We start from the raw sequence: 17,876 nt of genomic DNA on the forward strand, positions 1-17,876 counted from the left end.
ACTAAAACGCGACAATGACTGACTCAGAAAAGCCTTTGCGACTTCCAGACCATGTTCCAGCCTACTTCCAATGGACTGCCAATTGTCAGTGCCAACAGTAAGAGTGTGTTCAACTAGGCCTTTGCAATGCACTATAGTTGCAATGTTTGCGTCATCAAAACTTCGCCTCATCTGCGTGACACATGGTCAGTTGCTAAGAGTACTTTAATGGGGACAATTACTCATAAGCAATATACATACATATGTTGCAGTAATTATTTCTACACAACTATTATTAACTATTACGATGTTATTGGGGTAACCACACGGACCTAGCAATCTTTAACATATTAAAATCTATACACACAGTGCTTAGAAACATTGAGAAATCCAATCAAATGTAAAGGCGATTAAGGATTTATAAACTTTTTATAGATCTATGATTATGTATTAAGAAGAAATACAGTAGAATCCGGTTATAACGATGCCGCTTATAGCGTCCGTCCGGTTTTTGAGACGAAAATTCGATGAATTGGTGGGTCCCCATACAAATTAAATTGATTAAAACATTAATTAGTTGCATTTTAAAAACCTATGGCAACCATAAAATAAACAAAATTTTATTTTTCAACTTTTGGTTTGTAGGTGTTCCGAATATAACGACGGTCCCTTGAAAGTCGCTATAACCGGATTCTACTGTATTTAGATTTGGATTTAGTTAAATAAATTCCATCAGACCATAGTACTAAAGAGTTCAACAAATATTAGCTTCCGTTCTATCACTATCATATTAAAATTTAATATTTAATGTTTTTGGCTTTGCTAAGATGGACGCGCACTATTTGAACTCTCTTGTCAATTGACTTTATAATTTGAAACAAAATGAATTGCTTTAGAAAACAATGTCAATGTCGAGACACAACGTAACTGAAATAATACTAATGGTAATTGTGGTAATATTGTCTCAAAGAGTGTCCTGCAGTGCTAGCAACTCGAATAAGTATGGCAAAAATCTCATACCTTGGACATCTCATGGTGGTCGACTCTTGCAACCGTTGTCGTCCAATGATCCCAGTGCATTGTTTGATGAATTGGATAGGCAAAGGCCAGCAAAGAACTTTCCCAAGTGGCATCATTTAATGAAAATCGATGAGCCAAATTTAAAGGAGAACGAAAATAATCAAATTGATATCCAGCCCGCTGTCGAAGAGGAGCAAGCACAGCAATTGCTGTTGCCCTCATCACTATCAGCAGCTAGTAACGATGGACGCCAGGAGGAGCAGAGGCAGCGAAACTTAGAACGTCTGCAGAATGAAGCAGCCGATCGAGAGTTTGAGCAGATCATGAGGAAACTGAAAATCAAATTGCAGCAGGACCGTGAAGCCGAATCCGTTTTAAAAAGCGTAAACAAGAAAGATCAACAAAACAAGAATTTCTTAAACTTCTGTAAAAAGTCAAAAGGGAACAAATTGACAGATACACCGACAACTACAACGACAACGGAATCCCCCAGCACTTTTTTCTCCACATCGTTGACGCTGCCAGCACCTCCGACGCTTTGTCCAGCAATTTTAAAGCCAAACAAGTGTAAGAATAGAAAAGATGAAGCAGAGCTGAAGCCCGAGGCAGTGGATCGTCTGCTGAAGACTATAACGGCTTTTAAAAGGCATGCGCTGTTAATCTTAAAGAATCTCAATTTACTAGAAATTGAGATACTTAACAGATGGCCAGGTGGCTGTGTGCCAGCAAATGAAGCAGAGGATGAAACACAGATAACCACAACTAAAATTTCAGATGCCTCGAGATTCACAACGACAACAAATCGTCCCGAACGACTAGAGAAGCCCTCAACCCCAAAGCCCAAGATCTACAAGGACGGCTTTCACTTTGGACTTCGAGCGACTGGCAAACAAAAAACAAATTTGGCGGCCGCGATGAGAGAGCAACGTAAGCTGGAGCAAAAGGTACGCGAAGAATACCAAATGCAATTGGAGCAAGCGGAATGGCAACGTCATCAACTCCAGAGCTTGAAATGCAACAGAAAGAGAGCGCGCTTTGAAGCTGCGCCACCTGCGGCAGTACGTTTGGAGCTCATGACAACTCCGCGTTCAAATATTGTTGACAATACAAAAGTTATCCTAAAGCATCCCTATGCAAAACAGTCTTCGGCCGCAATAAACCAACTTGCACACAAGGTCAAAATGTTTGCAGATCGAAATCAAATAGATTTAACACGCCAGCCACTACTCAGCTGGAAAATTATGAAAAATATAAAAAAAAGGAAACAATACCTTGGAGACAGACAAAAGGTCCATTGCAGATCCATGTGCACAGAATGAGCAAACGCAGCATAGTGAAGAACAATAATACTAGATTGTTTTAATGCACACTTTTAATTTTAAATATATATTTTATAAAATAAACAATTTATCACTTGCAAAAATAGCGCGAAATATTTAATTTTGATATTGGTGAAAAAGCTTCGATGACACTGGCGCTGAATCGATGTTTTTTGATGTTACGTCAAACATCGATATTTTTACGACAAGCAACGATCTTTGTATCGATTTCGCAACATATGCGAATGCATGGTAACACCCTATTGAGACAAGGATGCAACATTGAAAATTTAAAATTTGTAAGCGCAAAAATTTGTAAATGTAATTGCAATTTGTAATCAGCTGATTTCCATCAATCCATCGAAAGCTTAACGCGCAACTTTGATATTAAATAAAAATAGTTGTATTGAAAATATAGCCTTCTTTTTATTAAATTAACGATACATCTACTATAAAAAATATAACCAGTCTTCATTTATTTCAATCAACAACTTATTTAATTAAAATCAAAAAACAAAAATTGTTGACTCTTTGAATCATTGAATGCGTTTTGAAAACAATTTCGCCAATTTCCCGCAGAGTTTTAGCCTCACGACGTAGTTTGACGATCAGTTCCCTTACATCGGGAGCACTTTTGGATGTGTGGAGCAAAAAACCTCCTGAATTCACCAAAAAATTTGTTTATTCAATGCCAAAACGCTTGGATGAGATAATAGATACGAGATAAGAGATACTTAGCCTTTTTATTTTTTGATTTTAATTAAATAAGTTGTTGATGGAAATAAATCAAGACTGGTTATATTTTTTGAAGGTAATATCTTCAATACAACTATTTTTATTTAACATCAAAGTTGCGCGATAAGTGTGTACGCAGACTGTTTCTGGTTAGTGTATACTTTATATAAATAAATTTTCGTTGAATCAGTTGAATTAATTTTCTAGTGAAATAAAATGACTACTATATAGTAGTCCCCATATTTAAAAATATACATTTCCTTAAATATAACGGTCAGAGTGGCAGTATATGTATGTTACAACATATAAGTCATTGTAGTACTTAGTGTTGTGTTGTTTGCGGTTAAAATTATGCTTTAACGAGTTCAAGTCGAGTGTGCTCGACTTTGAGATACCGGCTATCCATTTTGAATAAAAGCAAAATGTTGCGGTATTATTTTATATGCCAAGTGATATATGGGTAATTCCATGACGGAATTTGTCCCGTGCGAGACTCTTTACATTGAAAATAACATAAACTGAAACAATTTTGAAAGTAAGAAAAGTTTATTTTTATAGCTCTAGATAAGTATTTAGATTTTTTTTTATTTTCGGGGGCGGAATTGGGCGTGGCAAAATTTAAAACATACTGCGTGCACACATAACAAATGCTGTCGAAAAAATATTATAGCCTATCTCTTATAGTCTCTGCCGCGGAGATGCCTGATGCCTACCTGTTACAAAAATTTCCTGCCGCCACAAAATTATAATTATATAAAGCTACATTATATAAAGCTACCCTATGGGTAGCGGCTATAAAAACCAAAGCAACTAAATTAATATCTAACCATAAGCCGAAATTTCTAATAATATGAATTATATGTTACATGCGGGTACACTTGTATTATAAAAGAACCTCAGAATCAAATTAAAAACTCAGTTGAAAAATAAGTGTCAAACATAACTTTATACCTTGCTTTGAGTTTGAATTTAATAAGTAAAATGCAAAACGGTCCCAGTTTAGTCAGTGGAGCAGTGTTTTTTTGCTGTATGTTGTGTTTATCAATTATACACATTACTTTTGTATTAGGACATATAACCTATATTAAAAAAATGTCTTTAACTTATTCTTATTTGCATATGTTTTAGTCCTGATCGTATCCTCAACATGTCTTGGGGAAGTTGGCAACGATGTTAGGTATATTACACACATATTTATTCCTAACCTACATGTAGAATAACTAACGTACTTACTTTTAGCAGTCGTTAGACAAAAATGTTTAACAATGCTTTTTAGATTATGTTTAATTAAAATACTTCCGAAATAATCAAATTTAAGAAGTATAAAGAAAAGGAAAGAAAAATAATCAATTAAAGGACTGGCATGGCAGTTTCGCACTTATATTATGACTTTATAATTATAAGAAACTATTTATTTCATTAACAGTTATCAAAGTGACAGTACTGAGAGCGACTTCGAATCAAAAGGACAGAGCGTCATCCAACCTGATCAGACGTCTTGCACAACATGTACCCTAATGTCACTAGCATTAAAGGTGAAGTTTGAATCATTACAAAGGGAGGATATGATTGCATATACACTCAACTTATGCTCCACACTCAATAAGCTGTCAGACCCTTGCGCTAACATAGTGTCCAACTATTTTGATGATGTATATGAGCTTGTGTTGGATCAACTGCAGTCAAATGAAATTTGTACTTCATCTGACATCTGCACAGTTGGGTTATCAAAGATGAGGCAAGAGATTCTAGTACCCCAAAAAAAATAATTTTCAAATTTTCTGCACAGATTGCGAGAAGATTGCAAGACACGCGCAACAATCGCTGTTGAAAAATATGTCAGTGTCTGTGTTCAAGCAAAAGTTGCAAGAGAAGTGCAGACTGTCGTTAAGCTTTGAAACCGATTGTCTCTCATTTGCAGATCAGTATTATCATGAAATTTATAAACTGGTGAATCGCGAAGTGAATAGCAGCCAAATTTGCCAATTCATTGGCGCATGCCACAATGCTCAAAACCAGCATGAAAGCCTTCTTGACTTCAGCCCTGAGATTGAGGATTCCATTTCGATTTTGAATCATAATGATTCCATCGAAGAAGTGAAGATTATTCAATGTCCTTTATGTAAAACTGTTTTTACAGTTGTAAAAAATATAGTAAAAAAAAAAAAAATTACAAAGGCGAAAATCCTGAAAGCTATACATGGTGCCTGCGATAAGTTAGGTAAATTTGCCCAAAAGTGTCACGATTTTGTCAACAAACATGGCGATCGGATTCTTCACGTTGCTGGCAAACTTAAATCGGTTTGCAAATTGCTTGGAATGTGTTTTCCATTTGCACAGCTAGAAGAATATGAAAAGAATGACAACCAAAAGAAAGAAAACATTCTGACACCCATTGTAGATTCAACGCAAGTGTTGGTTCATGGGCACCCAATTAGAACCAACTTTTCGCCGAATTGTAATTTCTGCATGAACATTATCCAAACTTTACAGAAATTTGTCAATCAACATTATGATATGAAGACAGCTCTGGATAGCGTGTGCTCTGTGCAGCCAAATGAAGACCTGAAAAATAAATGCTGGGAAATATTAGAAACGCACAAACTTCAGATCATTGAATTATTGTCGAAAAATGTAGCTTATCAAGAAATTTGCAGAGCTATTAATATGTGCTCATTGATGGAGGATGGATATGGTAAGAATCAAATTATAAAACCGTCAAATACCCAACGATTATTAATTCAGTAAATGATGCAATATTTATTAGAAAACATCCAACTCGTGGACACATTCCCCGAGTCGACTGATGATGAATATTCAATCGAAAAAAATCCATTTCTGGGAGAACAGGATAATTGGCTGAAAGGAGTAGGATGCTCCGTTTGTAAGGAAGTTATTAAAAAGTTAATAAAAATTGTGGAACACCATCACGACAAGGGTAGTATTAAAAAGGAAATGCTTAAAATCTGCCAGAAGATAGATATATTTTCGAATAAGTGCGAAAAAATGGTGCAGAAGCACCTCAATAAAATTGTCGACCTAATATTAAAGCATGTCAATAACAAAAAAATCTGCAAAACAATTGGAGTGTGTGAATCTTCTATTCGAAATGAAGATGGTAAGTATAACATTACAAACGTTGAATAATTGATTCACTTCTCGACTTAATTTATTTTAGTTGAACTGTTTCAAAAGGACACGGAAACAAGCAAAGCACTGCAGGGACTACAATTAGAAAATCCTAAGCAAGGTCCTTTTCGTTTAATTTGTGAGCTCGTTCTGGAAAATTTTGATATGTTACTGGACACTAAAGAAAAACGAAACCACATCTTGCACAGAATGCTCTTTACATGTGATAAACTTCCAACATTTATGCGTGAACCGTGCCAAGATGGAATACATAGTTATGGTTATGCTCTCTTGGATTTGCTAAGCAAAGTAACGCCCCATGAGTTCTGTCACACTCTCGCAAATCGTTTAGATCTGACCAACTGAATAGATACAGAGCATACAGAGCTCTGATAAATCACTTAATCAATTAATCTTATTAAACTTCCTAAATTTATTTCTTGTATTTGAAATGGATGCCGCCAAACGATAATATCAGCGGTATGGTTTACAACTTTATAAAATAAAAATTTAGCACAAAGGCGATTATTTTCTCTAGCTTTAAAATTACACTTGTTATTCGATTTTTGTTGATTTACGGGGGCGGGAGTGGGCGTGGCAAAATTTGAAATTTGCGTGCAAATATAACAAATGGTGTCGAAAAAAAAAAAATATATATATATATGGCTCTATCTCTTCTAGTGTCTGAGATCCAGTGTTTCATACGGACAGCTGTTGACGCTGATCAAGAAAATATATATTTTATAGGGTCGGAGATGCCTCCTTCTACCTGTGTATGTGTATGTAACACTTTCCGCCGCTACAAATTTATAATACCCTTCAACCCTATGGGTAGCGGGTATAAAAACCAAAGCAACTAAATTGATATCTAACCACAAACCGATATTGCTAATAATATGAATTATTCATGCGGGTACACTCACTACGCCAACTCATTCAACTAGGACTACAAGTAGTATATAAGAGCCTCAGAATCAAATTAAAAACTCAGTTGAAAACTTTACAATAAGTGGCAAACATAACTTTATACCTTGCTTTGAGTTTGAATTTAATAAGTAAAATGCAAAACGGTCCCAGTTTAGTCAGTGGAGCAGTGTTTTTTTGTTGTATGTTGTGTTTATCAATTATACACATTACTTTTGTATTTAGACATATAACCTATATTAAAAAAATGTCTTTAACTTATTGTTATTTGCATTTATTTTAGTCCTGATCGTATCCTCAACATGTCTTGGAGAAGTTGGCAACGATGTTAGGTATATTACACACATATTTATTCCCAACTTACATGTAGAATAACTGACGTACTTACTTTTAGCAGTCGTTAGACGACAAGATAGATCAAAATGTTTAACAATGCTTTTTAGATTATGTTTAATTAAAATACTTCCGAAACAATCAAATTTAAGAAGTATAAAGAAAAGGAAAGAAAAATAATCAATTAAAGGACTGGCATGGCAGTTTCGCACTTATATTATGACTTTATAATTATAAGAAACTATTTATTTCATTAACAGTTATCAAAGTGACAGTACTGAAAGCGACTTCGAATCAAAAGGACAGAGCGTCATCCAACCTGATCAGACGTCTTGCACAACATGTACCCTAATGTCACTAGCATTAAAGGTGAAGTTTGAATCATTACAAAGGGAGGATATGATTGCATATGCACTCAACTTATGCTCCACACTCAATAAGCTGTCAGATCCTTGCGCTAACATAGTGTCCAACTATTTTGATGATGTATATGAGCTTGTGTTGGATCAACTGCAGTCAAATGAAATTTGTACTTCATCTGACATCTGCACAGTTGGGTTATCAAAGATGAGGCAAGAGATTCTACCCCAAAAAAATAATTTTCAAATTTTCTGCACAGATTGCGAGAAGATTGCAAGACACGCGCAACAATCGCTGTTGAAAAATATGTCAGTGTCTGTGTTCAAGCAAAAGTTGCAAGAGAAGTGCAGACTGTCGTTAAGCTTTGAAACCGATTGTCTCTCATTTGCAGATCAGTATTATCATGAAATTTATAAACTGGTGAATCGCGAATTGAATAGCAGCCAAATTTGCCAATTTATTGGCGCATGCCACAATGCTCAAAACCAGCATGAAAATCTTTTTGACTTCAGCCCTAAGTTGAAAGATTCCATTTCGATTTTGAATCATAACCATTATGATTCCATTGAAGACGTAAAGTTACCTCAATGTTCTTTATGTAAAATTGCTTTTTCAGTTGTAAAACATCTGATAAAAAAAGGAGTTCGTAAGGAGAAAGTCCTGAAAGCTATAAATACTGCCTGCGATAAGTTAGGTAAATTTGCCCATAAGTGTCACGATTTTGTCAACAAACATGGCGATCGGATTCTTCACGTTGCTGGCAAACCTAAATCGGTTTGCATATTGCTTGGAATGTGTTTTCCATTTGCACCGCTAGAAGAATATGAAATAAATGACGCCCAGAAGAAAGAAAACATTCTGACACCCATTGTAGATTCAACGCAAGTGTTGGTTCATGGTCACCCAATTAGAACCAACTTTTCGCCGAATTGTAATTTCTGCATGAACATTATCCAAACTTTACAGAAATTTGTCAATCAACATTATTATATGAAGACAGCTCTGGATAGCGTGTGCTCTGTGCAGCCAAATGAAGACCTGAAAAATAAATGCCGGGAAATATTAGAAACGCACAAACTTCAGATCATTGAATTATTGTCGAAAAATGTGGCTTATCAAGAAATTTGCAGAACTATTAATATGTGCTCTTTGCTGGAGGATGGATATGGTAAGAATCAAATTATAAAACCGTCAAATACCCAACGATTATTAATTCAGTAAATGATTCAATATTTATTAGATAACATCGTGGACACATTCCCCGAGTCGACTGATGATGAATTAATTCAGAATATGATGCAATATTTATTAGAAAACATCCAACTCGTGGAGACATTCCCCGAGTCGACTGATGATGAAGATTCAATCGAAAAAATTCCTTTTCTGGTAGAACAGCATAATTGGCTAAATGGAGCAGAATGCTACGTTTGTAAGAAAGTTATCAAAGAGTTCAAAAAATTTGCGGAACACCATAACGACAAGGGTAGTATTGAGAGGGCAGTGCATGAAATCTGCCATAAGCTAGGTAAACTTTCGCATAAGTGCGAAAAATTGGCGGAGAAGCACCTCAATAAGATTGTCGACCTAATATTAAAGCGTGTCAATAACAAAAAAATCTGCAAAACAATTGGAATGTGTAAATCTTCTATTCGAATTGAAGATGGTAAGTATAACATTACAAACGATGAATAGTTGATTAACTTCTCGACTTCATTTATTATAGTTGAACTGTTTCAAAAGGACACGGAAACAAGCAAAGCACTGCAGGGACTACAATTAGAAAATCCTAAGCAAGGTCCTTTTCGTTTAATTTGTGAGCTCGTTTTGGAAAAGATTGAGATGTTACTAGACACTAAAGAAAAACGAAACCACATCTTGCACAGAATGCTCTTTACCTGTGATAAACTTCCAAGATTTATGCGTGAACCGTGCCAAGATGGCATACATAGCTATGGTTATGCTCTCTTGGATTTGCTAAGCAAAGTAACGCCCCATGAGTTCTGTCACACTCTCGCAAATAGTTTGGATCTGACCAACTGAATTGACAGAAAAGCATACAGAGCTCTGATAAATCACTTAATCAATTAATCTTATTAAACTTCCTAAATTTATTTCTTGTATTGGAAGTGGATGCCGCCAAACGATAATATCAGCGGTACGGTTTACAACTTTATAAAATAAAAATATAGCACATTATTTTCCATTTGTAAAACGAAATAGAAATGTAATTTTGTTCAAAACGGCTCTAAGCGTTTAAATAAAGCACAAAGCAATATATTTGTTATTTTATTGAAATATAATGATAGGGGCTGTCCATATATTACGTAATCACTTAGGGGGTGGGAGGTTGTCAAGGAAATGATTATGTTTGATTACATGGGGAGGGAGGCTTCTTGGACAATGATTACGTAATCATTTTATAAAAATTTTGTTAAAAGTATTTATTCAAAAATTGGTTTAGCGACGATTAATCTGTCGATAAGTACCGAATGCAATAATTCATATAAATGTAGCTGTAAGCTTTGATTGGAAATCAAAGAAACCCTTTTACCGTGTGGCTGGACGGCGATAGGGAGAATGCCTAGTAATTCAGTCATACGAAGGATGTGAAGACCTCGAATGGCTTGACGAGGATTATGTAGACGACGAAGACTAAGATGATACCTGCGGATATAAAGAGATTTTGACAAGCCAACTTCCAATAATAAAAATATTAAAGATTGGTTGGAATCTTCTTTTGAAAATACAGATTAAAAGAACAAATTTTCATATTTTTCTTGTTTTGTGATTACGTAATCATTGTTAGGGGGGGAGGGTGTTCATCAATTGATTACTTTTGATTACCAGGGGGGGGAGGGGGTCAAAAATCGCAGTAAACGTGATTACGTAATATATGGACAGCCCCATATAGCGCGACATGGCCGACCAGTTGGAGACATATGATAGTTAAATAGGTTTATTCATGATCGCCGTTTTGGAAAATGTACAAACATTAAGGTTACTACTACTACTAGTTACTACTCCATTTAAATGCGATTTTCGAAAACGGGTCTACGGATTTGTATTTTCTTAGAAACTATTATAATTTGTTATGACGTATGCCTTGGGAAGAGATACATACAATTTTCTTCATGGTCAAAATATTGGAAAACCACTAAAAGAAAAATTCAACGCTAACTTTGTAACAGCTTTGCAGATATCGAGCTTTGCACATCGTGCCCAATTCAATTGGTTTAAAATTTCCTAACTATCAGAAAAATTATATTTTCTCGAAACGAATCTAATTATTTGAATAAAACAAAGAGTACAATATTTGTCTATTTGATTCGAATAGAATGAAATAAAATGAAAAGTGCGAAATGGTCGACAGGTTGGGAAATTGTGAAGAATAATTTAATGATACTGTTGATATATTCTTGGGCGGTAACACTGGTCAAATGAAGTAAAAAATTGTATATTAAATAAGAATAGAAAATAAATAGATGAATAATTTCATTTCAATATTTATGTAACTATATCATTAAAATTTTTAACTTATTTGTTTCATTTACATAGCTATTTTCCTCAAGTATTTAAATTCCCGCCTAAGTGCTATAGCGTGTTTTTTAGCACTAGCGCGCTCCGTCATGACTCATGAATCGACTCGGACCTGCCTGGTTCCGCAGTGGTTCCATCTACTCGATGTATCTGCGAAATTAATTTATTTTAGTGGGTTGAGAAAAGTTCAAATTAGGGTATAAATACTACATGTCATTTCACGAATTGAAAGTTCATTTAATTTTCTATTTATTCTCACTTTAATTTTTTGATTTAAAATTAAATATCATGTAAAATAGAAATAATTTTGCATCCCGGTACCTTTGTATCAATAGGTGACGATAGTTGAAACATTCATCGATTGCTGAGAACTAAACCACTTGTTCTTATCGATAGGAAAATTGAAACTTTCTCACCTCTACGAAAAATAGAACATATTGAACGAAACGACCTACAACTTGTAGGCTACAAGTTTTAATAAATTTATTTTTAAACGCTTGACACAATACAATTCACAAGAATTGAATTGAACCTGTAAAAGAAATGACACTTTTGTTACACACATTCTATTCATACATACTACTCTGGAATGCTATCACTGCATATGGACTCGTTGATCCCAAATCGAGCGTCTATCAAAGGAAAGAAATCTATAATAACAATAATGATGACGTTGAGGAGCGTACGGGATCGTTTCCATTCCTAATGCCTTTCGTCTCGCCAAAAACAGTAAGTTGCACAAGTGTTTATTACAAGCTTTGCTCCAATATTGTTTGTGTATGTACATCGTTAGTCGTATACGAATGTGTGAGTGAAGTATGTATGAGCATGTCTGTTAGTAGCAGGTGTGTGTATAGACACACAAAATAAAAATGGAAAAGTACACAACACATATGAAAGATGAGTGTACTACTAATTTATTTACCCCATCTCAAGGGGGAAAACCACAAAAAGTGCGATTAGACATAAAAATATAAATAATACATATATGCATGTAATGTTGCATTACTAACATACGTTTAATATTAATTTTAAATGATATTCAAAAATATTGGAAAACATTACCATAGATAATTTCTATCATAGATAGCTCATAGGTGATAGAAATATCTGATGGACTTTTCAAGTCTATTAGTTTATTAGAAGATAAAGCAGTTATAAAATTTAAAATTACGTATACTTACGTAATTGCGCAGTACTAATAACTGTGCTATAAATTATAACTTATTTAAAGTTATTAATTTTTTCAATAATTTTAATCTTTTAGCCAGACCTATACTTATGCACTCCCATCAAAGTCGACCCAACGACTTCATATTACATAGGTAAGTGAAAAATGAATCAATTATTTTGCACGAATTATTTACCAAGTAAAACAAAAAATTGTACTTTTAGTTGGCTACAAACCAAATGCCACCATGAATACCGCTCATCATATGTTGCTTTATGGCTGCGGAGAACCAGGCTCAACAAAGGTCACTTGGTGAGTTGTCTTCATATTAAAAGTTGTCTTCATTTAGAGTAACACACAATTTTCTGTTAGGAACTGTGGCGAAATGGCCCAATCGACAGAGGAGGAAACAGCCAGCCCCTGTGGACCACATTCTCACTCCCAAATTTTATATGCTTGGGCAAGAGATGCACCAAGACTTGATCTACCTCCAGGAGTCGGCTTCAAAGTGGGCAAGGATTCGCAAACTAAATATTTGGTTTTACAAGTTCATTATGCCCACGTTGACAAATTCCGAGGTAACTAATCATTATGCCTGCTTTATATAAATAATTTATATATTTTATTATTGCGTTTTCAGATGGCGCTACAGATGATTCGGGCATATTTCTGCAGTACACTGAAAAACCGTAGGTGTGCGAAAAGCTTTGTATGTTCCCATGTGAATTCGTTTCATTTACTCTACAGATTGAAGAAGTTGGCTGGCACATTGCTCTTGGGTACCGATGGCATTATTCCTCCCATGAGAACGGAAAATATGGAAGCTGCTTGTGAAATAACTGAGAATAAAACGATTCATCCATTTGCATATCGAACGCACACTCATGCATTGGGAAAAGTTGTCTCCGGGTATAGAGTTCGCTCCAATGCTCAAGGAGTACAGGAATGGACGTTGCTTGGCAAGAGGGATCCACTGACTCCGCAAATGTTTTACAATGTCGAGAACACGTCGCCCATAGTTACCGGAGACTATGTGGCGGCTAGATGTACCATGAAAAGTACTAGACATCGTGCCACAGGCATCGGGTAAGAAAGTATGCACATTTTTGAAATATCATCTAATTACCACTTTGAATTCCAGTCCAACAAGTGAAGATGAAATGTGCAATTTTTACCTGATGTACTACGTTGAAGAGGGCGAGCCCCTAGACATGAAATATTGCTTCAGTCAAGGAGCTCCCAACTATTATTGGGCCAATCCAGATACCGGACTACATAACATTCCACATATCGAAGCCAGTACTTTGTAAATCTGAAATCTCTACAAAACTCTCGAATCTATCAACAATCCAATTGTAAACTGTAAAAACAAATTGAAACGAATGTATACTGATTTATCTGGGTTATTTTTACCGTATATTCTATGTATAGAACCGATTTATTGTTGAACGTCATAATGTATGAAATTATGTCAAACTGTTTACTTTTAACATTGCCAATTATTTATTTATGTATATACCAACATACATATACAACCAAATATACATATATGTGTAGCTAAAGTTACCTCTTATTTTATTCTCCATACCAAATCATGTGGATATAACTAAATAAATTAAGTAAATAGAGTGCAAAGCAATTGATAGAATCTTCTCAAATTTTATTAAGCTTTCAGCAGTATATTGGATAATTGGACCCCGATTAAAATTGCACACAGAGTTTAAACCAAACAAAAGCGACTTTATTTTATAATGTTCAGTAATAGGTTTATATATACTACATAATATATGTACGTACGTATTATAATTACTAACAAATTTGACAGTTTTCGTATGTTTTTCATGTGTTTTTTGTCTGTTGTAAGTAATTGGTGTAAATCTGTAGAAAGTTTTGTTGTGTTGTATATTTCATCTAAAATAATGAATTCGTAGTTTCGTAGTCGCGATTCCAATAGCTGCCACTATATAGCCAAACTTCACTTTTTGTAAACGGGCTGTAGACCTTCTTAAACCACCTGCAAATGTACAAAGATTATTTTTTTTCATTTACTTTTTAGGTTGTTTTATTATCTAAAACTAATTCACCTAGGAGTAAAATCTCCTCCATCCTCGGACTTTTTCAGTTTTCTCGAGTCTCTCTGCTTCTCTTCCAGTCGTGTCTTTTCTTTGGACGCGCCATCAAGATCGCCGTTCTCTAAGCATAATATATCAGGACGCAACCTAGCATCGGTGGGACATAAGGTATCTGGTGGTTTCATATTATCCATAGCATTCAATTGCATCGCAAAGTTTGTGAAATTATAATACTGAGAGCCAAGAGAACAAAAAACTCAATTTTGAATCGTCATTAAATTTAAATATTGCAAATACCTCGCTACTATTCTCAGGTCTGGGATTGCAGCTCCACAATAACGTGGAGTCTGGTATATCCAGGGAGAAGGAAGAATCACTTCTGGGAAAATCGCCATCTATATCAGCAGGTGGGTAGTTCTCATGCTGTAATTAGGATTACGATAATTACATTTGGCTAAATATTGATTTCATTAGAATTTGCAGCTTACATCCTGTATGGACAAGCTGCGAAACGAGTTGAGTTTAAAACTATTTAATTTGGAAAACATTCTTTTCGGTGTGGCATTGGGTGAAGCAGTAGTTTCCTTGTCATCTTTAATTTTCATCTCGTGTTTTCGATATTCATCGTAATTCTCATATGGGCAGCATTTTAAGAACTTTGTCCATTTACCGTACAAAAAGAACAAATTTTGACCGCTGAAATAAATGATATTAAGTAATGATAACCATATAAAATCAAATTAGATTTAATACTTTTCATCCTTGACAAATCCTTCAACTCTATGGAGATCCTTATCGGCAGATGTAGATGATTTAAATATTAACTTGGCTGTATGTCCAGTTGAATGATTGGTAATCTCCATTGTGCCATGTTGCTCGATCCAAAGTTTTCCCACGATTATGTTATGCACACAACAATTGACATTGCTCCAAGTGTATGTTTCATTCCATCTAAATAGTGAAATCCATAATTAATCAGTTATTGATCAGCATTGAAACAAATCAATACATACTTGGGAAACTCCACAGTAACAATTCCATTTGGATGGACTTCAACATTCTTGCCGCTGAACTTGATCTTTGGATTAATTGAGCCATGAAATTTAAAATCTGTCGACTCAGCATGGAAGGCAGAAACAGGTGGATGATGAGAGACCTGCTCGCAAATAATTCGATAATCTTCTTTCTGGAGTTCGTACGTTTCTCCTAAGAGCGGATTGAATGGTTTGCCCAACCGATCCCAATTGGAAGCCAATGCAGAAACAGCAAAAGCTGGAAAAGTCCAAATAAATATTTTTGTAAATATTATGTGCTAAACTTAGCCTGAGAAAATATTTAACCTTGGCCCATAGTATAGCAATATTTAAAAACATGAAAAAACCATAGTCATCCATCTCTCGACATTGCCAAGGGAATAAATATGTGTTGTGTATAGATCATTATACTTATCGAAGGTTGCGTCTTTTAATAGAAAGTGTGTCAATAATTATGGACAGTCCGAAAATCTAAAACAGCAAAATTAAAAGAAACGAAAATTATAAACCAAAACTAAATTTAAAAAACTTTTTAATGTTATAACTTAAGGCAAAAAAGTACTCAAATTATACGAGCAACAAAATTATTACTATTTTGAAGCTACGGTGTTTATCAACAACAAAGCATAAATTGATTGATTGATTGATTGATTGCTACTTAATATTAATATTAATATTTAAAATTATGACTTGCCTGCAACACATTTCATGCGGTCTGCCGGATTATCCTGATGTGCAGCTTGCGTCAGGATCTCCGCATACTCCATATACTCGCATAACCTTTGAAGGAAGCTCAGAGGTTCATTCAGCACAACGGGCATTGTGATTTTGCTGAGATCTTTCCCAATGCAGTTCTTAAGTATGGACCAAACACTAATTTTCTTGCGAGAAATCATCGCAGCTGGAAGTGCGTGACTGAAAATAATATGTTCGTCATTTAAATATTGCAATAATGCATTTGAATTAAAACTAATATTGCATGTTGCAGTCTGCTTAAAAGGAATCGAATTAAAAAAATGTTTTGTTATTAATGAAAATACGAAAAAATAAAACTTACTTACGAATAGAGCGATAAATTAGTGTGTGTAGGGTATCTGAATTTCGTGGTGTCTTCTACTGCAATACTTTCCTAATTTACTTACCGTTGAGCGTGTTCACTTTCGGCCATGCTGATATCTTTAAAAAAAAAAATAGATGCACTTTTATTAATATTTCTTCCTCAAATCATAAAAAGGATTTATTTGAACGTATACAATATATACTATACATTTGCTTGCAAAATTTCTGTGCGAAGAAATGTTACATCATAAGGGCATGGGTAAAGAGCAGGTGTGATTATTTTTAGTCCTTGATTTCATCTCAATTGTCTTCAAGGAACAACGCACATACTACAAGCATACGTATGCATAAACCCACACACACACACCCACGATGGAAAGGCGTGTTCATAGATATTTAACCACGTTGAGTTAGGATAAATCAATATGCTAATATTTCAACATTGCCCACGCACTAATTGTGTGTTATTGCTGGTTATTAACACTTGTGTATGTCTGCTTTTTTGTACGTGCGTAGGTAGACGCATACATACACAGCAATAAGTCAAGGTTCACAGTTAATCTACCAAATCAACAAATTATATGTATAGATAAACAATTGGCAACGGCACTGTGCACTTCTTAGAATTTGTATTTATGCAAAATATTTGAACTGCACCTACTTCAATTTGTATATGCAGCGTATTACTTTTTATTGCCGATGTCTTTATCAATGCGTCGTGATAAGAAAGCTTCGTATGCATGTACATATGCATATCGTTGGGAAGCGATAACATTGAGGTTGAACATTAATCGATTAATGCGTCCCTATTGTCCTGCGCACTTGACGGCAGCACGGCAACACTGTTAACGGCTGCTAGCATTTTGATTTTGAAATGTTCGTAATTGCAAGCCAACATTACGATTTGTTGAGTATACTAAGAAATTTCTATGTTTAGATATCAACTGGATGAGCTTGGAGCATCTGCTCGTAAACTTAATGCAATAAGTACTAAGCAGATTGTGGTGCGAGACAAAGTGGGTCTATTCTAATCATATGTATTTAATTAAGTATGTACACATACATACATAATAATTGCATTGCATGCTCATACATACATACATACATGCATATAAATTTATTTAAGTATTTCGTTTGTATGTACTATACTTTGGTGTATGGCAATCTTTCAATTATACATACATACGAAGATAGGTTCATTTTG

General features: G+C 34.8%; 5 protein-coding genes across 11 annotated transcripts; 4 read left to right on the forward strand and 1 right to left on the reverse strand.

Moving 5' to 3' along the window:
• The first annotated feature begins 842 nt into the window (after window positions 1-842).
• Window positions 843-2,430, forward strand: LOC133840505 (uncharacterized). The gene has a single exon (XM_062272369.1). The coding sequence runs from the start codon at window positions 882-884 to the stop codon at window positions 2,316-2,318; it is 1,437 nt and encodes a 478-aa protein (XP_062128353.1). The 5' UTR covers window positions 843-881; the 3' UTR covers window positions 2,319-2,430.
• A 1,554-nt stretch (window positions 2,431-3,984) lies between these two features.
• On the forward strand, window positions 3,985-6,697 carry LOC133843178 (prosaposin-like). Of its 2 annotated transcripts, XM_062276610.1 has the most exons (6): window positions 3,985-4,080; window positions 4,182-4,230; window positions 4,480-4,588; window positions 5,547-5,748; window positions 5,821-6,171; window positions 6,232-6,697. In XM_062276610.1, exons 1-6 carry the CDS (start codon window positions 4,035-4,037, stop codon window positions 6,546-6,548), a joined length of 1,074 nt encoding a protein of 357 aa, XP_062132594.1. In that variant the 5' UTR covers window positions 3,985-4,034; the 3' UTR covers window positions 6,549-6,697. The 2 variants fall into 2 exon arrangements, with proteins under 2 accessions (XP_062132594.1, XP_062132593.1); XM_062276609.1 differs by lacking the exons at window positions 3,985-4,080; window positions 4,182-4,230; window positions 4,480-4,588 and having other exon boundaries at window positions 4,595-5,748.
• Window positions 6,698-7,166: 469 nt separating this feature from the next.
• Window positions 7,167-10,076, forward strand: LOC133843176 (prosaposin-like). 2 transcript variants are annotated; one of them, XM_062276608.1, is made up of 6 exons: window positions 7,167-7,288; window positions 7,390-7,438; window positions 7,700-7,808; window positions 8,766-8,967; window positions 9,112-9,462; window positions 9,523-10,076. In XM_062276608.1, exons 1-6 carry the CDS (start codon window positions 7,243-7,245, stop codon window positions 9,837-9,839), a joined length of 1,074 nt encoding a protein of 357 aa, XP_062132592.1. In that variant the 5' UTR covers window positions 7,167-7,242; the 3' UTR covers window positions 9,840-10,076. The 2 variants fall into 2 exon arrangements, with proteins under 2 accessions (XP_062132592.1, XP_062132591.1); XM_062276607.1 differs by lacking the exons at window positions 7,167-7,288; window positions 7,390-7,438; window positions 7,700-7,808 and having other exon boundaries at window positions 8,042-8,967.
• A 1,679-nt stretch (window positions 10,077-11,755) lies between these two features.
• On the forward strand, window positions 11,756-14,069 carry LOC133841752 (peptidylglycine alpha-hydroxylating monooxygenase). Its single transcript, XM_062274456.1, has 7 exons — window positions 11,756-12,065; window positions 12,604-12,661; window positions 12,732-12,819; window positions 12,880-13,085; window positions 13,148-13,196; window positions 13,255-13,593; window positions 13,649-14,069. The coding sequence occupies exons 1-7, from the start codon at window positions 11,880-11,882 to the stop codon at window positions 13,815-13,817; spliced, it is 1,095 nt and encodes a 364-aa protein (XP_062130440.1). The 5' UTR covers window positions 11,756-11,879; the 3' UTR covers window positions 13,818-14,069.
• On the reverse strand, window positions 13,510-17,578 carry LOC133841749 (oxysterol-binding protein-related protein 2). Of its 5 annotated transcripts, XM_062274451.1 has the most exons (9): window positions 17,325-17,578; window positions 16,756-16,782; window positions 16,308-16,528; window positions 15,593-15,851; window positions 15,333-15,530; window positions 15,068-15,275; window positions 14,877-15,002; window positions 14,592-14,812; window positions 13,510-14,521 (listed from the first exon to the last, which is right to left on the reverse strand). In XM_062274451.1, the coding sequence occupies exons 2-9, from the start codon at window positions 16,779-16,781 to the stop codon at window positions 14,419-14,421; spliced, it is 1,362 nt and encodes a 453-aa protein (XP_062130435.1). In that variant the 5' UTR covers window position 16,782; window positions 17,325-17,578; the 3' UTR covers window positions 13,510-14,418. The 5 variants fall into 5 exon arrangements, with proteins under 5 accessions (XP_062130435.1, XP_062130434.1, XP_062130436.1 ...); XM_062274450.1 differs by lacking the exon at window positions 17,325-17,578 and having other exon boundaries at window positions 16,756-17,158; XM_062274452.1 differs by lacking the exon at window positions 17,325-17,578 and having other exon boundaries at window positions 16,675-16,785.
• Between the last annotated feature and the right edge of the window lie 298 nt (window positions 17,579-17,876).

This window comes from Drosophila sulfurigaster, chromosome 3, assembly GCF_023558435.1.
Source record: "Drosophila sulfurigaster albostrigata strain 15112-1811.04 chromosome 3, ASM2355843v2, whole genome shotgun sequence".
Lineage (NCBI taxonomy): Eukaryota > Metazoa > Arthropoda > Insecta > Diptera > Drosophilidae > Drosophila > Drosophila sulfurigaster.